Below are 21,564 nucleotides of genomic sequence, written 5' to 3' on the forward strand. Positions count from 1 at the left end.
TTATCCAGTATCTAAATAAAATAAACAAAATCTAATTAAAGAGCATGGTGCATATGTGAACATATATGTGCATATTATTATAACATTTTTCTTCCAATGATATAGTAATAATAGTAAAAAAGTATAAAAAATTATTAATATAGTAATAATACTTTATAAATAATTATACATGTATTTGTTAATATATATATATATATATATATATGTTTTTTTTATATTTATATTTATGTATATATAAATATTTATTCAATAATTATCTACATATAAATCTTTATATATTAATATATTATATATTATAAATTAATACTAATCAATATATTAATATATTATATATGAGTTTATTTTATATATAACTTATATTTATATATATTATTATATTAAAATTTAAAAATGCTAAATATATGAAATATGAAAATAATTATAATATTAAATAAATTTTTTAGTGGTTAAATATCCATTCACCTTTATCCACTATCTAAATAAAATAAAAATTAAAGAACACGGTCCATATGTGAACATATATGTACACATTTTTATAACATTTTTTTCCAATGATATAGTAATAATATAGTAATATAGTAATAATAGTAAAAAAGTATAAAAAATTATTAATATAGTATTAATACTTTATAAATAATTATACATGTATTTGTTAATATATATATATATATATATTAATATATTCTATATGAATTTATTTTATATATAACTTATACTTATATATTATTATATTAAAATTTAAAAATGCCAAATATATGAAATATGAAAATAATTATAATATTAATTAGTTTTAAAATGCTTTGAGGGAAACACAAGAATTGATGGTTGCAGTTTGGAAAAACTAAACGTCTCACATTTTACATATTAATATGTTATTTAATATATACTCAATACTATTTCATATTCTTTTGTTCATTTCTTCCTTTCATTTATTAGAAAAACATGGATGGCAACTGCTGACAATTATAATATTAATTAATATATTAATATTTACAAATGTCAAAATATGAAATATTATATTAATATTAATTAATTTTGAAATGCTTAGAATGAAACGTCAGAATGGATGGTGGCAAATTGGAAAACCCAAACGTCTCACATATTGGATATTAATATGCTATTCATAGGTGTGGTTTCTGAGATTATTGTATACACAGAATCGTCTTTCATTGTTTGTGTTGTAAGTCCTTTCATATTTCATATTCTTCTCTTCATTTCTTCCTTTCATTTACTATGAAGATGATAACCGCAACTGCTAAGGAGATTGTCGGACTGGATACCAAAGGCATGTTTTGGACAATGAGTGTTAAGGGTGATGTATGTGTTTTCTTGGTTATGTTATTATATTTGATTTTCCAAACTTCAATGACTTGCTTACAGTTTTTATTTTGATTTTTAAATAACAATATGGTATTTTGGATCGCGCTTTTGCTATTGAACTTGATGACCAATGGCTGCTGGCAGATAATAACGGGAACACCCATGTTGTAATGTACAACATGGATTTGCTGAATCCAAAAATAACATATGCATGGGGGAACTTACGTCATTTTTATGATCTTAAAGGAGAACACCGTGTATATTTCTGATACATTGGTGATAACTGCTTTCATATTAATGTTTACATGGAATCGACTTCTCAAATAATGGTATATGGCCATTTTGCTAAAGCTGAACGTCGTGAACCACTCACCAATAGTAATTTTCAACATTTCTTTGTGACGTTATCTTTTCGTCAAACTCAATCAAATTATCTGGTGACATTTTATTTTTGTCTTTTTTAATATTTTAATTCTTATTTTTTATATTAAGTTGTTTACACATTGTTTTATTTTCTTGAAGTATCTACCTGAAGAATCGACATAAATGATAAAAGTAAAGAACTTTGATAAAAAAAACCCAAAAAATATCATAAAGAAAACAGTAAAAAATATAATATAAAATATTATTAATCTAATAATAATACTTCATAAATAATTATATCTGTATTTCTTTCCCGGGTTAGTAACACTAGTATAATACAATACAATGATTTTTTAATGAAAAAGACAAAAGAGGGTGAAGTTGTCATTTCAATCTTCTATGGAGGTGTAGGAAGAAAGCATGGAGGTGCAGGAAGACATTTCAATAAGATAACGCTTAACGGCCCACTAGTTCTCCAAATACTCGAAACAAAAGAAAAGCTCAATTACGAACAAAAGGAAAAGAAGGAGCTTCTCAATCCTTGTATATAAAAATCATCGTTAACATTGTGCCTCCGACTTTAGGGTTTAGGAGTGTTTGCAGAGCTGCGCGTCGATCTACGAAATGGGTAAGACAAAGAAATTCATTGTAGCAAAGATTCAAATTCGTTTCCTTTTTTCACGTCTGATCTGAGTTATTTCTTTTTTGGCATTGAAGCGAGGATAAAGGTGTACGAGCTGAGGAACAAGAACAAGGTGGAGCTGCTGAACCAGTTGAAGGACTTGAAGGCGGAACTCGCTCTGCTTCGAGTGGCCAAGGTCACCGGCGGCGCCCCTAATAAGCTCTCCAAAATGTACTATTCGAACTTGTTCTGATTGTGTGTTGTGATTGTTATGTTTGTCTGAATCGCATTCGGTGATCATTTTGTAGCAAGGTTGTGAGGCTTTCGATAGCCCAGGTGTTGACGGTCATTTCCCAAAAGCAGAAGGCGGCGCTCAGAGAGGCATACAAGACGAAGAAGTATTTGCCCCTTGACCTACGTCCCAAGAAGACCCGCGCCATTCGCAGACGCCTAACCAAAAACCAGGTTTCATTCTTTTTATTTTTTTTCCAGTGTCTTTAGTTTAATTTTGTTCATTGTTTTTGAAGTATAATTTTAAATTTTAACATGTGCTTCATACTCCAACTTAACCAATATTTTTGAGTTTGAGTTATGGCACATGTGCCTTAAAAATGCCTTAATATTTGGTTCCATTTGGATTGTGATATCATATCATTAAATTAAACTGCGATTACAACACGGATAAACTGGGTTCATGTTGTTTCATGTTTTTGGGAATCAGACCGAATTTTTTGCTCTCATAAAAATAATGGTTAAATAACGATTTTCTATAGAAGTTATTTTATAGTTGATTCGTTCTGGATTTGCTTCCAATTTTAACCGAGGTTTTGGTTTTATTCGATTGTGCTTTTTCTTACCACCCTCCTCTCGGCGGCTTGAGCAGGCATCATTGAAGACAGAACGGGAGAAGAAGAAGGAGCTGTACTTTCCACTAAGAAAGTATGCCATCAAAGTTTAGGTTAGAATTGATTATTTGTATTGAAATTTTAAGGTGTTGTTGATGCCTGCCACTGAGGCTGCATTCCAATTTTTAGTACCAGTGTCATTTTGATGCCTGCCTTTATAGTTTTCAAGATATTTGTTAAAGCTAGAGTTGTTTTGAGAATTATGGTTGTTTTTGGCCTTTTGGTTGGAGTATCACTGAATGAATGATCATTGACACTCTTCATTTTTCTCCTTTTTGTTGAACTTCTTCATTTGTCACAACTAGTTTAAACGTATAATTTAGTCCTTATGTTTAGCAAATTCTTAGGTTTATTTCGAAATAGGTTTAGTTCTTGTTTAATTCTTAATATCTGAAAATGGGATTTTAGTCCTTGTATAATGAGTGAGTTTTTATTTTGGTATCTAAAAATTCCAAGTTATTCAGCCTAGGGCTGTAATACAATGTCTGTATTTATAATCACAAACTTTTAAAATTTGCAAGTAAATGTCATTCATCTATTTTAAAATGAATATTAAAAACTGAAAGTAGTTATTTAAAGTATTAAGGAATAAATGTCAACGAAAAGAAAGTCATTTTTGTACCTGCAAAACTTTGCAGTTTTAACAATATGGTCATGTATTGATTGAGTTCCATTTATGTAGACCATTTTTAATTTGGGTTTATACGTGCAATGTATTCATGAAGTTCATTCTTATACATGTGAATTGGCAATGAGCTATACCGGGAGAAATCAAATTAAGATCTAAAGTGTGTACTGATCGAATTGGCAAGGTTTACTTTTATAGTGAAGGAAATAGTACATTTTTGCATGGGATTTAGTGGAGAATTTGTGGTTGGAACTAAATCATATTTTAATATTATCATTTAATATCATATTTTTTGTATTTTCTCATCAAATCAGTTGTTTAGTAAATTATAATTCTCTCCCTCGAAAGCAAGAATTACACTACCTTTATCATTCTTGATATGTAATATAGGACTTTATTTTTAAATTAAAACCTTTAATTTTACAATTTATACAATTGTGGTATTTTAACCTAAAAATTAAATGTACTTGGAATGGCCAAAAAACTATGGCCATAATCGTGGTTCGTCCTATAAGCCCTAAAAGGCTCATAAAATAGAAAACTATTTTTGTTGGGATATATGAATGATTGCATAACAAAAACAAGTTTTCATTAGAAGGTATAGTTGTTTTTCTTGGTGTTGGAGTCGCAAACGGTTTTAGTAATGGATAGAGAAATAGCGGCAGTAGAAGTAGAGTTAGGCAGGCATGAGGTTCAGCTCTGTGTGAAGATGAAATGACATGCGGGGGTTTAAATAGCAAGTATGGGGTGTGAAAATTAGCTCTTACTCTAAGCTCAAAAGAATAGAGTTTATGCGTTTGAAAGGGGAACACAACTCAATCTTACTAGGCAGATTCTCCCTGCACCATATTTTGGACTGGATTCAATATGCAGATAAATTGTGCACTCTACCCATTTCTCTGGTCATTGTGAGGCAGCGTGCGAAAGTTTGAAAATTTAAACAAAAAGCAACCCAAGCACCTCTTGTCGTGATTGTGGCAACAAGAAAACTCGAAAGCAACGTTGAGGCATCGCGATGACAGGAAATGAAGCCAGCGGAAGTTTGAAAATTTAAACAAAAAGCAACCCGAGCACCTCTTGTTGTGATTGTGGCAACAAAGAAACTCGAAAGCAACGTTGAGACATCACGACGACAGGAAATGACATGGAGATGAAGCCACCAGATAAGCAGACGAATCCTCCACCTTCACAATTTTGTTTGGTATCACAATGCCATATTGGATAATTCAGAAGGTGTTTTTTTCAAATTATATAATTTAAAAGTCATATTTTTATAAAAGTTTTTTAAATTTCACAATTAAAAAAATGATAGTGACAATTCAGAAAAGATAAAGTGAGAGGAAGTGCTATACAAAATATATGAAAGTCGAAGAAGTAATCCCTTTTTATGATTAGCTCACCAACATAACAAAGAAAATGAAGTATAAGAGAACTTCAAACTACTTATCCACTGCCTAAATTCAGTTCATTTAATTTATTACAAACGGCATTAACTTTTAATAAAGATTATAACAAACTCTACTTTTTTGTTAAGTATATTTTTTTTTAATACTGAAAGTTCAATTAAAATAGCTTTTCTCTAAAGATTAAATGATTTTTTTTTCTATATTTTTGTTTTACTGAAATTAGAATGTCATTAATAGTTGGCAATACAAATAACAGAAAACTATCCAAAATGCTATTATGTATTGAAATGTGAATTTTGTTTAGTTGATAATCAGAAAGTCAAACAGAGGATGTCACAATATATATTCTTCTTTTTTTACTACTAGAATGTTGATCCGTGCAAACGGACGAGAAATTTTTTAATATTTTATATATAAATATATAAATATAAATATAAATATTAAAATTAAAATTAATAAAAAAATTATATATAAAAATTATAAAATTGAACAAATATAAAAATAAATATAGGACACTAAACATTGAACATAAGTTTCTGTACTTTTGTATAATAAAGAATTTAATATAATATAACATAAATTTGGAATGTTAGTAGTTTAAAAATTAATTATAAATAAGTAGAAATGAATGAATAAATTTTTGTCATAACAAATATATTACAATACAATAATTTGAACAAATATATTATATAAATAATTATCTAATATTATGTTTTCATAACATATTTACGGTGAAAATGAAGTCCTCTTCACCAACTTCATGCTATCTTCATGCTGTAAGTTAATCTGCAAAAATCTCTTAGAAAAATTATTGCAATTAAAAAAGTAATTCATTATTGTTGAACCAAGTGGAGTTCAATGTTTTGAAGAATCCAAATCCTTTGAAGGATGATGAAGCCTCTGCTTTGCTTGATGCTGCTGTGCTGGTTTCAGCCTTGTTCTGGGATAGTTCAATGTTGTAATCAACACTTAGATTAAATCTCAAAGCAATTAACATCTCAATTTTAACAAAACAAAATGTTTTTCAAACTAAGTTGAAACAACCGATTGTTTTGTCGAAACAACCGATTGTTTACACTTAGGTGTTTTGAGAAAGTTTGAAAACTGTTTTTGAATGGTGTATTTTGTTAAGTAACAAAACAACCGATTGATTCGATGAAACAATCGATTGTTTGTTTTAAAACCATAACAGAAAAACTGTTTTCTTTGACTGAGCTTTAAATGCTTTAACTGAATACGCTCCAGTCATTAAATGCTTTGACCAATCTATTTTAAATGCAATTAAGAGTTTGTTAAGATTTGATAACAAACTATATTCTTAGATATATTCTGAAAAATAGTTTTGATATATTAAGAATCTTGAAACAAAGTTTTAAGAAGAAGATTTTTTCAAAGTATTCTGAGATTGCTAAAGAGTTGAGAGATTGATCAAGGTGCTGAATAGGGATTCTACTTGTATTGATTTCAGATTTCCATCTGTAACAAGTGTAATCTTTGTAAACTGCTGAACAATTCGTTTGTGTGTGTTGCTGAGATTGGCTGTGTGTTCTTGAGGTGTTCAAGATTAACAATCTTAGTGTTGGCCAAGGAGAGTGTGTTTCTTGAGGTGTTCAAGGTCAGTCTCTTGGTTGTGGTGTAAGTGATCAAGTGGTGATTGCTTAGTGGATTTCCTCAGGATTTCTGAGAAGACTGGATGTAGCTCTGGATTGGAGTGAACCAGTATAAACAACTGTGTACAATTTCTCTATCCCTATCTCTTTAATTCAGTTTGATATTTTGGAACTGGTATAAACAACCGATTGTTTCGTTAAAACAACCAATTGTTTTTCCAGCTTTGTGCTTTTTGCTGTTTGTTTTGGAAAAACTGAATTCTCAATCAAGGTTCTTCTGAAGTATTTCCATTCTAAGCTTAAAAGTTTTCAAAAATCCTTCTTAAACAATTCACCCCCCTCTCGTTTAAGGCCATATATTCTAACAATTATATTATACCAAGTACAATTATCTTAAATGTAAATGTGTGTTTCTTCCATAAACATATTGTAGGCAAAAATCATATTAAATTATGAAGTCACCTTTTGTCATATAAATTAAATTAAAATGTAATATAATACAAATAAAACATGATGAAATATAAATTCAATGAAATACTATTTATATAAATAACTAAAGATCTTAAAAACCATACAACAATAATAAACATATATGCATCATCGGGTTTCTAGAAAAAAATAGCAACCAACTTAATACTTCAATGACTAATTAATAATAAACAATATATAAAGAATAAAATGAATATAAACATTCTATAATATTAACACAAAATATATAAAATAAAAAATATTATCAAAGATATTTATGACTTTAATATACTGACAATTGTTATAGCGTTAAACATATGTAATAATGCCAATATATTATAAATATATCAGATAATGAAACAAAATTGCAATAATTTATGTATTATGTATTCACATTGCAAGAAATGCATGAACAAATAGAATATAAATACTACTAAGCATAAACATATAATCAACATAAACACAAAGAGCACTTAATTGTTCAGGTTTCCAAAAAAAGTCAAAGCACAAAAATAAATATGTTTGATCTTTCGTAAGCACCGGTAACTATTATCCTAAGAGAAGAATAAAAGAAATTATCCAGGATAGCTTAAACTGTGAATAGAAGTAAGTAACAAAACCCTTATACGAGAAAAAGGATTTCTGGTATCACATTCAAAGATAATCTTGTCTCCTTCACGAAAAGAATGAAGACGACATAAATTCTTCCACCCTTTGCCAAGTTTAATGCGTCTAGAAGGAAACTTTCCTTTCAACACCTTGCATTCCACCTCCATTAGTAGACCATGAAGAGTAACCTTATTGATTCTCCCTCGTCGAATATATCGTGAAAATGGAGCAGGAAGATCCTTCAACAATATCGAAATAATAAGTAAAAAGAAATCAAGTAGAATATAAGACAGTTTTAAAGAAATGAATACTATACTAACCCAATAACAGAGTTTGATACTTAATCGAGACAACTTTATGGAAAAATGGTCAAAGGGACCAATGCTTAAGGGTTCCTTCCTTCAACTTCATCCAAATAACGATTTACTCCACTTTCAGGGACGTCATCCATATAAACAGTTATATGGAAAGCGTTCTGACGCACGTAAACATATAGTGATCATCTGTGAAGCCATAAAAATCAGTCAAAGTAAACCATCCACGCAACATTTTCGGCGACAATAAATTTTCGTTATACTGCACTATATGGACGTTCCCTTCTGAATCTACAAGGATCCACTCCTGTCCAAGTTCTTTTTGAAACTCGGTGACGAAAACATGATCAACATAACCAAACTATTGATTTTAAAATAAAGAAAAAAAAAGTCAGGAAATGAAGAAACTGTTTAAAAGGACAAATTTTAGAAAAAAAGATAAATATACATACTTCACCATTGTTGTTCATGCACCAAAAGACTTCTCTTGTTTCAAGTCTAATGATTTCTTTAGCACTGCACGAGCGTCATTAAATGAATAATGGAGAAAACACCAAGAAGTAAGTAAGAGAGATAGTGAATAACAGAGAAAGCACAGGAAAGAAAGTAGTAGAGAAGATTATATAGAGGAAGAAAGTAGAAAAGAGTACGATTGTGAATAATAAAAAATCGCACAATGTCATGACCTTTGGTGTAACTATATATTTATAACATATTTTATTTATGACCTTTGGTTTGTCCATTGCAACAAAGAACAATCTGTTTCATTTCAAGTATAACATTAACTAATATTAATTAAATAATATTAAAAAATAACAATTAAATTGAAATTAGATTTGTTTAAAAAAAATAACAATAATTATACCCACCAAACAATTAACATGTAGGTAAAACATGTAAATATTTATAAATCATATATAAAATATTTTAAGTTTCAATGTTTGCAATAACGTAAAAAAAAATATTGTTAATGTACATTATGTCATACTAGCGGGAACATAGGCGCGTGAGCGCCTGTTTATCCGCATTTCTTATTTTTTCATTTATATATATTTATGTTTAATATTAAAATTTGAATAAATAATATTATTATTTGCACATTTATCTTAACAATATAAATTTATAGTATATTATAAATAAAAAATGACATTATCATTATTATGTAAAATTATTATACTTTGTGTGAATTGGCTTAACCAATGCGAGTAATTGATCATCATTCTAAGTGTTTTATTCTTTACAAATTTTATTTCCTAAGAATGTCACACACATTAACCACTTTTGCAATTCAAAAGTATTCATCTTCTCCAGTATTTCCACTAATATTTTTTTTTTCTCTCAAATTTGAAGAGACATTCTTCTTTCTATGCAACTGTTTGAAAAGTAACCACTTTTTCAATTAAAAAAAAGTCTCCAACCTCTATTTCAATTTAAAATTGTTCCTCCACATATATTACACAACAATGTACATAATATAATCAAATATTTATATAAGGATAAAATAGGGAAAAATTAAGAGTTGTTAAAGAGGAGAATCCCCTTTATATATAGGTATAGATATATATATATATATATATATATATATATATATTTTTAGTTAAATATGTTTAAAATAATTAAATAATTATATTTTTTTATCACAATAAATCAAATGTAATATTATTTTAATAATGTGATTCTTAATGAGTAAAGAAATTGAAGTTATTAATTTATAAAATAAACTAAACATCTCTATTGGAAAAAATAAAATAAAATGTATATATTAAAGAAATAGGAAAAGCAAAATAATATAAATAAAAGAGATGAAATATGAAGAAAATTAGCAGTACACATTTCAGAATCTAAAATTAGAGTTTTTGAAGCATTGAGGAGATGGAATACATGGTGAAGAAGCATTGAGGAGACGGAATACATGGTGAAGTGGCTGTGATGAAATGTGAAGAGCAACAGTAATACACTGTTTCATAATCTCAAAATTAGAATTTTGAGGAGGCGGATGCATAGTGACAGCCAAGGAAGACTGTGTGCGCTTGCATTTAGATGTTGAAAGGGTCAACAATGAAGACGTTTGCTCACGCTGAGCATCACAGTTTGGAACTTCTCAATTTTTTCTTCTCTATCTCCTTCTTCCTCTTGTGCTTGAGAAATATGAAAGAAAACGCACCAAAATTGAATTTGTTGAAAGAATACCAAAATTGAATTTGGGAGCACTTGAGACTCTGTAGAAAGAATATCAAATAGCATCCGACAATAGTTTTTAAGATGTTTCTATATTCTTCCTCTCTCATAGTTTTCTTATATATAATTTTTTTTGCCTAAAAAAAGTAACCGTGCATAAACCCACATTTCACCCCTCTCTCTCCACTATTCTCTAATAAAACGTATCAATCTCTCCACTCTCTTGCCCATTAAGTGAGAACAAATAAAATAAAATTTTAAAATTAAAAGATGCTTATTTAATAAAGAAGAATATTAGTTTTAAAACAGAAAAGTAACCAATTTCTCCACTCACCTGTCCATGAGAACAAATAAAATAATTTTTAAAATTAAAAAACGCTTATTTAATAAAGAAGAATATTAGTTTAAAACAGAAAAGTAACCCATTTCCCCACTCTCCTGCGAGTTAAGTGAGAAAAAAAATAAATTAACGTACCAATCAAAACATGAAATGAAATTAAAAAACTATGACAAAGGTATTTCAGAATTGGATCTACCACATCCTACAATTGATAAAAAATAGATACCATACTTTCAAGATGACCATCAAAATATTTTCCAATAAAATCAGGTTCGTACATACTTTTGTGTCACACAAAATCAATGGTCAAACCTGTTACAGACAGTGTATATTAGTTCTTAAATTCGTGTTCATATATTACAAAAAAGAGACGAGAAATAAGAATAATTTTCAACTAATTAAAGAATTTTCATACCTCATATGTAAGGCTATAAGAATATAGTTCAAATATTTTCGAATATTTCTCTTTAAATCACATTAGTAGTTAAATTAGTGGTATTACCATTATCATCCAAAATCAATATCTTCAACTCTTTCTTAGATTTTACTATGGAAAGAGCAACATATAATTGTTCGTGTGTAAACACTGGACGTGGTAGATATAGACCAACTTTCTTGAGCGTTTGACCTTGACTTTTATTTATTGTCATGGCAAAGCACAAAGATATTGGAAATTGTCTTCTTTGAAACTTAAACGAAAAACCTGTTTTGGAAAGATTCAAGTTCATTCTCGGAATCAATATTTGATCACCAATATTTTTCCCAATAATAACTTTGGCACCAATAACATTCTTCCCCAAGTGATAACCTGTAATCTTGTTCCATTGCAAAGTCCATTGGCTTGATCAATATTTCTTAGAAGCATTATTGGAACTCCAACTTTTAATTTAACACAGTGATTGAGAATTCCAGAGCATTTGATATCATTCAAAAATTCAGTTGTAAACCACTCAGCTTGAGCATTTTCTTGTTATTAATGATAAAATGAACTCATTCACTTGATCCACACATTTTCTTGTTAAATATGTAACTTCATATCCTGGTATTAATGATAAAATGAACTCATTCACTTGATCCACACATTTTGTAGTAGGACATAATATTGAACCATCATCAAAAGAACCATCACATGTCACATTGTTTATGCAGGAGAGATAAACAAAGTCAACCAACTGCAGTAAAGGTTGTTATATCTAAAATTAAAATGTCTTCCAGTATTTCAATACTTCCTTGTCCCAACTCATTTAACTCCATATCTCCATCTCCAATGTGAAGTATCCAATCAGCAAACTCTTTTATTTCTGTTTGACTTTGCATTGATGTATGACTCTTTAATCTCATATTCTCTGTAAGTTTTAGGACTTTGCAATGTTTCCATAACTTTGAGTAAATTATTGTTGCCTTCACAATGTCATATCTTGATCCATTTTTTACAACAGGTAATATATGTCGAAAGTCTTCTCCCAATACAATGACTTTACCACCAAAAGGTTTAAGAGCATTTTCTTCCCTTTCAACTCTCATGATATCCCTTAAAGTTCTATCAAGGGCTTCAAAACATAACCTATTAATCATTGGGGCTTCATCCCATATAATTAATTTAATTTCGATCAACAATTTGGCTCTAAGACTTCCTTGAGGTATATTGCAGGTTGACTCCTCATTTATTAACAAAGGAATGCAAAAGGTAGAATGAGTTGTTTTTCCTCCTGGAAGTAACAAAGAAGCTATACCGCTAGAAGCTATATTCAACACAATCAACCCTTTTGATCTAATCGCAATGAACAAAGTTTTCCACATGAAAGTTTTTCCGGTTCCTCCATAACCATATAAGAAAAAAAAAACCACCAACCTTTGACAGGACTGCTGTCATTATATTCTCATAGACTTCCACTTGCTCCAGAGTAAGAGATTGAAAAAAAGAACAATGCATTTCAGATATTTCTATTTTGTCATAATTCAATTCATCAATAATGAATATATTTTGATAAATAAAAGAATCTGAATGAATAGGTTGTGGCAGACTTGGAAAGTCTTTCAAAGGCTTACCATTTGAATTTAATAAGTCTTCTACTTGTAGAAGACAAAGGTTTTTTATTTGGGCATCTTCATTTCTAAGACCTAGGAAAAAAATTATATGTCATACAGTAATTATAAATTATATAAATTATAATTTTTCAAGAAATACAAAATTTATACCTGATAAGGCAAACTGCTTTCTTTTTTGGTATAAAAATGTCATGTGATAACAACTTCCTTGTTTTGTTCCACACTTCATCTGGTCTAGACATAATATTCATCAGTAAAAGAGTAACAAACAGTCTTCTCAAGTGAATTCCTGAAGCAAGATCACTGGACTCTATAATGGCATCAATAAAATTTTTATCATCTGCCAATAGCCCCATTGCATAACATGTCTCTTTATATGTTTGGTGAATGAAACCATTAATAGTCTTGATGTTATCATAGTTACAACAACCCTTTTGATAATTCAACAATAACCTCAGATAATATAATTCCCCTGATCCTGGAGGAATATATGTTAAACTTCCAATACTAACACCAATTTTCCTTGGCTTCCACTCTCTTCTGTTTGCCATCTAAACAAAATGTCTAGGGTATTCAAAATAAGTCAAATTTTTTCCCAGTGGATAAATTTTGTTAGCTTCAAACCAAGCTAAAAACATTGTTCTTTTATGTTCATTGAAGTTCAATATTTTATCAATGTCTACATTGTCTTTAAAGAGAATCAATTGCTCGTACAATAGATGAAAAGCCAATCGTTGATTTGGAGGCCATCTATGATGAATATCAAAGGAAAATATTCTCCACACAACTTTACATGGGGATATGTATCTACAATTATAATACTGTTTAATTTCATCAATAACTAGTGTCTCTGTAGAGTCTTTATGAGTAGTAGTAATTTTCAAATTGGCTCTATCTGGACCTTTGTTCACATATTTAAACAAATACTTGATTGAATTGGATTTGTTGCAATATTTTGTGTTAACATGAGCTTGGTACCTCAGTAGTAGCAATGGGCTATATGGGACAACATTTCTATTGTCCAACTTGTTAGAACATATGGCTTTAAACTAGAGGGGGTGAATGATTTAAAGAGGGATTTCGAAAACTTTTAAGCCTTGAATGAAATTACTTCGAGAATATCTTGATAAAGAAATCAGTTTTTCAAAACACAAAGCTAAAGGCACAGCACCAGCAAAACAATCGGTTGTTTCGCAGAAACAATCAGTTGTTTATACCAGTTTACAAATATCAAAACTGAATTTAAAGAGTTAAGGGATAGAGAAAATGCACACAGAGATTTATACTGGTTCACTCTAAATGCAGAGCTACGTCCAGTCTTCTCAGAAACCACTGAGGAACACCACTAAGCAATCAAACCTAGATCACTTACAACACAACCAAGAAAGTGACCTTTATCCCCTCAAGACACACACTTTTCTTGGCCAACACACCAACACTAAGAATGTTGATCTTGATCCCCTCAAGAACACACAAAGATTCTTGTTCAATAGATATAAAGATTACACTTGTTACAGAAGAAAATCTGAAATCAATACAAGCAGAAATCCTATATCACACACTTTGATCAATCTCAATCTCTAAGCAATCTCAACTCTTTGAAAAACTCAAACACTTGTGTTAATTCTTCTTACTCAAATCTGTTTTTCTGAATATATTCAAAGATTTTGTTTGTTATCAAATCTTTACAAACTTATTCATTCCATTTAAAGATTGGTCAAAGCATTAAAGACTGGAGTGTAATCAGTTAAAAACATTTAAAGCTAAGTCAAAACAAAAACCATTTTTCTGTTATGGTACCAAAACAAACAATCGGTTGTTTCCTTGAATCAATCGGTTGTTTTGGTTTTAACAGCTCAACCATTTGAAAAACAGTTTTCAATCTTTTCTAAAAACACCTAAGTATAAAACAATCGGTTGTTTCGACAAAACACTCGGTTGTTTTTCACTTAGTTTGAAAAACACTTTTCTTTTAAAAAGATTGAGAATGCCTATGTTTTGGATTCGATCAAGGGTGAATTACAAAACTCAATCTACCCCAGATCCTAACTTAAGACAACTCAGCAACAACAAGCACAACCTAGCCTTCAACATCCTTCAAAGGGTTTTGGATTCTTCAAAGCTTGAACACCACTTGGTTCAACACAACTTAATTCCATTTTTAAGAATGAATGTTCCATTTTCTTGACATTTGTAACAAGAATATCCATCCTCATCAATCGTAGTCAACAATTTAAATTTCTTGAGGTAATATTTCGAACATCTACCGTTAATCATGCAAGGTGAACTTATTCGAGTTACCCCGCATGGGCCATGTATCATGTAGGTTGCTACTGCCTTTGAAAATTTAGGATATAAATTTGCATCCGGTAATTCTGGAGAAATGACTCCATCAATATCGGTTGGAGTTCTTAACTTTTTCTCTCCATCCAACCACCATAATATGTGGGCATGAGGTAAACCCTTTTTTTGAAATTCCATAGTGTACATACCTATAAGAATATGAAAAATTCTTCAAATGTAATACATAATAATATAGCAAGGAAAGTGTTAAATATGGGTTAATGTGGATTAACTGCATTAACTTTGCCAAAATAGTCATATTTTTTTAAGTCAATCATCATTCGATCTAATTTCATCTTGAATACTTCTACAAACAATGTCTGGCCTATCAGCAAAAGGTAATCCTTTTGAAGTAACAAAGTCACGTATTTCAGACCAATTTACATTGCATGTAATAGTGATAAATAAATAAGGATATCCAAATGTTTTGCAAATGGCCATAACATCTTGGCAATTGTTGAACATGTACCTCATTCCTCCTGTAAAAGTTGCAGGTAAAACTATACGCTTTCTAATTGCAGAAGAATTTGTTTCTCCTTGATTCTTTGCTTCTTGTACACCTTGCAAAATATTATTGTGTTTTTATTTAGCCTTATGAACAACAATCTTTGAGCTTCAACCATTGTATATGCATCAACAAAAAACTATTGAAACAATTGACGCGAATGGACTATATTCTCAAACTCCACATTTCTTTCTTGAATTCTAAATGCAATAAATTCTCTTAATGAAATACAACTTCTTTTACGTTCTCTGTTTTTACTTCCAAAAATTTTGTATTGGAATCTGTTCTTGATAGCCAACCTCTCCAAAGGGGAATATTAATGGATATTGTAATGGAATAAAGGTTGTATGTGTTTCATGGAGTCTAAACAGTTGTCCGGAACTTTTTTTCACTATGATATCTCATCCTACATCTATGTTGCTCATATCACCCACAATTAACGTTGTTATCTCATTTGTTGTAGGGGTATTGTACACTCTTGGATCTTTGCATCGATGTCTAAATAACCTCAATGCAAAATCTGAATTTACATCGTTATGTACAAAATCTCTTACCTTTCTAAAACTTTTTTCCAAAACATTGTTGTCATCAATCATCTTGGTAAGATCTTCAATCAAGAATTTGTCAAACTTCAACTGTTTCAATTTCGACTTACATGCAATTTTTAAAAATATATCATTAAAAATTATCTTTGAATTAATTAAGTTAATATAAAGTAACGAAATATAACACATACCCAAAGTGAGATAATCTATTTGACACTTCATTTTGAGTGTCATATATGTAAAGTTGTGCAAACTTAGGAGATGATCCACTATCAGGGAGCAAGCTTCCAATCCTATGATAGTTTTGTCCATGCAGAATAAATTGAGGAGGTCCATATCCATCATTTATCGAAGAATGAACATTCCCTCCAATTGAAGTAAATGAAAACATACTATTGTAACTTCTAATATTTTGTAGATAGTGTTCACTTCGACTATCTTGCCCATTTAATAACTCTAACAGCAACTTAGGAGGTTCTTGTAGGAAAGGGAGTTGTACTTCTCCCTTTTGACAACAAATAGAAAAATCAAATTTAACATAAGTCTTAGATTTATGAGATCTTTCTTCATACCACACCTCGCCCAAACAGTATTCACATTGAATAGTAGGTTGTCCAAATTTAACAATATCTATTTTCAAAAAATTAAGAAAGGTGATATATTACTTTGCTGAGATAAATGCATTTAGTTTGCATGAAGAAGTGAAGAAGTTAGAGTTAAAGATATGCACCTTCATTTTCAGCTTTTGAATATAATTCAAAACTATAAACTTTTGTGGTGTCATTTGAAACAAAAATAATAATAAAAGAAAGTGGTTGTAAAAAAAATTTAAAAAATTAAAATTATAAATTAACAATTTTTAGTACCATTATTTTCTTCATTTTGCACATCTTCGTCAAAATTTAATCTCTGAGTCACTGATTCAAGGATTTGAACATTGTATGTACCGGACTTGTTATGTAAGTTTAGTGTGTTACTAACTACATACCCTACACTCCCTGCAACTGAATTACCTGGACAAAATATGTTCAAAACCAGCAATTAAGTAGTAGTAAAACATTTGTTAAGCAATAAAAATCAATATGATTTTGAAATTTACTTGTCATAAAAGAATAAGGAAAAATAATTTACATTCGTTTCCATAACTAATCTTGAAATTTAGGTGTAAGAAATTCTTGTGCAGTACAAATTGTTTGTAAACCTGACAATGATTGCGAAGTTGTATTTATCACGTTCAAATGATTGTTAGGGGTCACTGATTGACAAACACAATGATTTAGTTTTAAAAATGGTCTCTTTCATTAAATGTACTATTGCTATATATTGTAAACAAATACAAAAAAGAAAATCCAAAAAAATAATACAGATATAAAATTAAGATGTACATCCATGTACTATTGATATATATTGTAATAAACTATAACGAATAATGGATTGTAAACTAACCATGAGGACGTTCAGTGAGAATAATGTCTCCATGAGTAATTGTTTGCATTGATGACATTGCTTTGGTAGTTGAATGCATCATGTTTAAGTCATTGTTAGGAGTAAGGTTGTGTTTGAAAAAGAGAAATTTGAGCTTGTAATTTTAGATGTCTGAGAACCAAAATCCTGACTTGATTTAAGAGTACTTTGACCTACAACAAAAAGTTTAAATGAGTGATACAATAAGATAAATCAATTAACAATGACTATATAAGAACTTATAAATTCTTTTACATTAATGTTAATCTTTCAACAATGATTTGAAGAACTTTAACATTTCATTGTGTTTGAACCATATATATATATAAATATATATATAATTATTACTACTAAATGATTTCAGCTAGTTAAGATAAAATTTATGTTAGTACTATAATTAATAAATCTAAAATGTCTGTATTTTTGTAATAATACTATAATTGTAATCAAACCATGTGAATGATTATGCTCTGGAAGCCCAATTTCTTCATTACTAAATGTACCCATTGATGACAATACTTTTGTGGTTGAATGCATTAATTGATTGTTAGGAGTAAGCTTCTCATAAACAAGGATATTTGTTATCATAATCCCTGATGCTGGAGAACCAAAATCGTGACATGAGTTAGGAGTACTTTCACGTACAACAAAAAGTCAAAATGAGTGATAAGATAAGGTACACGAATGACAAATTACTATGTATTTCTTTTACACATTCGATATCAATTGAAAAATAATTTGAATTTATTTTACACATTCAATATCAATTGAAAAAAAAATAATTCTATTTGAAATATAAATATAAATATAAAGATATATTAAAAAAAGGTAATTAGGTTTCACTACCTGTTGTTTTGAATTTTTTGTTGCGCAATTCATACAATATATTTTTTCTTTTTCTTCTGGCATATTTTCCATTATCAGCATCGAGAACTAAAAAAAATTACAAAGAAAATTATATATAAATAAGAAACAGTACTTTGAGTACTTCGAAGGAAAGAATATTCTTAAAGTTTTGCTTACCTGGATTCAAATATGCATGTTGTGTTTGGATTTTGATTCTCTGGAAATAAAATCCATGTAAAATAATAGGTCAAATTATACACAGTCACTGAAGCTGTTAATTTCGTACAATATATTTCTTCGTATCCATGTTGCACAATTCGTACAATATATTTCTTCGTATCCATATCACAAGTAATGCCTACAACAAATACAAATAACTAAAATCAAATAATTAAACATAATGACAATAAAATGAAAATACACATTAACATAAATAAACTGTTTTAGTTTCCAAAAAAGTGGAAAAATGATCGTTAGCAGCAAATGACACTACTAATACTTGCAAAATAAACTAACAATAGTTCAAAATAATCAAAAAGATATCCTAAAACGTTAACCAACTTCTTTATCCAGTTTGTCTTTGGTAGTGACTCTTCATCAGTAGTAGAACCCTGATATCAAAATGGGGCTTCTTCTTATCGCATTCAAATATAATTTCCTCTTCTTCACGGAAACGATGAACACAACAAAAAATTTTCCACCCGGCGGAAAGTGTAATGCTTCTAGAAGGAAACCTGGATTTGAAAACCTTGCATTCTACATCTTTTAGGAATCCATGCAGTGTAAGCTTCTTGAACCCCCCTTTGCGAACATATTCTGCAAAAGGAGAAGACAAATCCTTCAACAAATAGCAAATAATTAGTTACTATGAAAGATAAAATATATAAACAATCATTTAAAAAGAAAGGGTGGTAGACTGACCAGATAAGCTCCATTGACCTGTAAAAGAGACAACTTAACCTTAAAATGTTCAAAGGGACCTTTGTTAAGCGATTCCCTCGCTTTTACATGCTTCAAAAAGTCACCCTCGCCCCTCTCACATACTTCTCCCATATAAACAGTTATATGGAAGGAGTTATGACTCACGTAAAGAAACAATATAGGGTGGGTGCTTTTAAACCCATAAAAATCACTCAAAGCCGACCACCCATAGACAATTTGGGGAGACAGTATATCTTCGTTATAATATACTATATGGATGTTCCCTGCATTATCGCTCGACATACATTCCTCACTAGTTCTTTTTCAAACTTGATAACGAATGCACGATCAACGTGCCCATTCTATCCATTTTAAAACCATAAAAGAAGTAAACAACTGGATTAACCGTGAAAAATGGGAATCTCGGAAAATAACTAAGAAAATATAAATACATACCTTGCCACGAATGTTCATTGTTGTAAATAGACCTCATGTATCATGTTTAACAATTTCTTTAGGAGTGATAGCCATCAGAATCAGAAAAAGAAAGTTGAGGAATATGCAAATAGGCAAGAGTAAGATTGTGAGTAATAAAAAACCCATGTTCCTTATTTATAGCAAAAATGGAACGTACGAAACCATCCCTCTAAAACAACGTGGCCTTTCCGAATAGACATGTCCTTTCAGTTCCAATATTAAATAATAATAAAAAATATTAAAATCGATTAATGATAATAAAATAATTAATTAATAAATTAAAAAATAATAATAAATTAAAGAGCAATAAATACGAAAAGACAAAATTATAAAAAGCATACTACATGGGTATGTTAGTTCTAATTATTCTTTGACGTTTCAATTTTCCATTGCATCATACAACAAGGTCTCTTAAGTTGAAGTAAGTTATTAATAAATAATTAATAAAAATACAACTATATTTTATAACTAAAAAAAATAAAAAAATAAAAAAATAATAATAATAATAATGGCACATAAGATTAATTAGCATTATATAATAATAAATTAAAACAGTGAAGATAAATCTGGATTATAATTTGTTCAATATATGTATATATATTAAATATATACATATTAAATAATCAAATATATAATAATATATAATAAAGAATTAAAAAAAAAATCTAAAACCATAAATAACTTTCCATTTTAAATTTATATTTTAAATCTAATTTGACTTTAAATTTAAAATTTAAAATATAATGCTTTTAAGTTCTATAATTATTACTTGAAAAGAATGCTTTGATAAAAGTGTAAAACAAATAGAAAGTATAGAGTTTATGCAAAAATAAAATAAAAAAATAAAGTGATGCCTTAATTTCTCTCACAGGTATTTAATGGAATCCTACCTGTGCGTTTGAATCCTTAGAAGTTCGGTATGATGTGAACATATTTTTTTAAAAATAAAAATTCGTAAGGATAAAGATAATGAGATAAAGATTTTATTTTATTATCACATAGTAAGATATTAGCTAAAAATAAATAAATTGACGAATAAAATACTTGTAATAATCGAGCATCTCAAATGAAAACAATATTTCAATAACCTTAAAAAAAAACATAAATTATCATTTATAAAATATTATATTAATCTATATAAATTCATGATTAAAGAAAAACTAAAAGTTTATTCACTTACCATTACGACTATGAGCTTTTAAGAAAGAACCATTGTTAAAAAATACAGTTACAAAAAGCAAGCCATTATATGAATTACACAAAAACAAACTCATTAAATAAATTAAAGTGTACACACAAAATTTAAAAACAACAAAATTTATCAACGTCAAAATTAAGGATAAGGTCATTACGTACTTGAAACATAATGTCAACATATGAAAACAACAATATTATATAAAGAGATTTAAAAATATAATTGTACTAATACATCATAATATGTTGTCATAGGAATTAAAGGAAGTCTACAATACATCAAAATATATCATTCAAGTTACAAAACATTAGAGAAACACTATGAAATTATACTACTCCCTTTTCGATCTTGATATTCTTCCTTAATATCCTTAGTGGGATATCATCATCGGGTGTGTGCGCCGGTGAAGCAAAATCTCTTGTAAGTCGTGGAGCAGCCACTTCAGTAGCTAACACA

General features: G+C 29.2%; 2 protein-coding genes across 2 annotated transcripts; one reads left to right on the forward strand and one right to left on the reverse strand.

Moving 5' to 3' along the window:
- The first annotated feature begins 2,176 nt into the window (after nucleotides 1-2,176).
- Nucleotides 2,177-3,477, forward strand: LOC137817564 (large ribosomal subunit protein uL29). The gene is made up of 4 exons (XM_068620847.2): nucleotides 2,177-2,311; nucleotides 2,401-2,536; nucleotides 2,614-2,770; nucleotides 3,189-3,477. Exons 1-4 carry the CDS (start codon nucleotides 2,308-2,310, stop codon nucleotides 3,261-3,263), a joined length of 372 nt encoding a protein of 123 aa, XP_068476948.1. The 5' UTR covers nucleotides 2,177-2,307; the 3' UTR covers nucleotides 3,264-3,477.
- Nucleotides 3,478-11,927: 8,450 nt separating this feature from the next.
- LOC137829334 (uncharacterized) lies at nucleotides 11,928-13,168 on the reverse strand. The gene is made up of 2 exons (XM_090304834.1): nucleotides 12,963-13,168; nucleotides 11,928-12,534 (listed from the first exon to the last, which is right to left on the reverse strand). Exons 1-2 carry the CDS (start codon nucleotides 13,166-13,168, stop codon nucleotides 11,928-11,930), a joined length of 813 nt encoding a protein of 270 aa, XP_090160960.1.
- Between the last annotated feature and the right edge of the window lie 8,396 nt (nucleotides 13,169-21,564).

The sequence above is a fragment of the Phaseolus vulgaris genome, chromosome 7 (genome assembly GCF_051622355.1).
Source record: "Phaseolus vulgaris cultivar YP4 chromosome 7, ASM5162235v1, whole genome shotgun sequence".
In the NCBI taxonomy this organism is placed as follows: domain Eukaryota; kingdom Viridiplantae; phylum Streptophyta; class Magnoliopsida; order Fabales; family Fabaceae; genus Phaseolus; species Phaseolus vulgaris.

Excerpts from the sequence above, each read along its gene's own strand:
- LOC137817564 (XM_068620847.2), top strand. Across the intron at positions 2,537-2,613 it reads CCTAATAAGCTCTCCAAAAT|CAAGGTTGTGAGGCTTTCGA; the intron begins GTACTATTCGAA and ends ATCATTTTGTAG. Across the intron at positions 2,771-3,188 it reads GACGCCTAACCAAAAACCAG|GCATCATTGAAGACAGAACG; the intron begins GTTTCATTCTTT and ends CGGCTTGAGCAG.
- LOC137829334 (XM_090304834.1), bottom strand. The coding sequence starts at position 13,168 with ATGGGGCTATTGGCAGATGATAAAAATTTTATTGATGCCATTATAGAG. Across the intron at positions 12,535-12,962 it reads AAAGCAGTTTGCCTTATCAG|ATCAAAAGGGTTGATTGTGT; the intron begins GTATAAATTTTG and ends CATTGCGATTAG.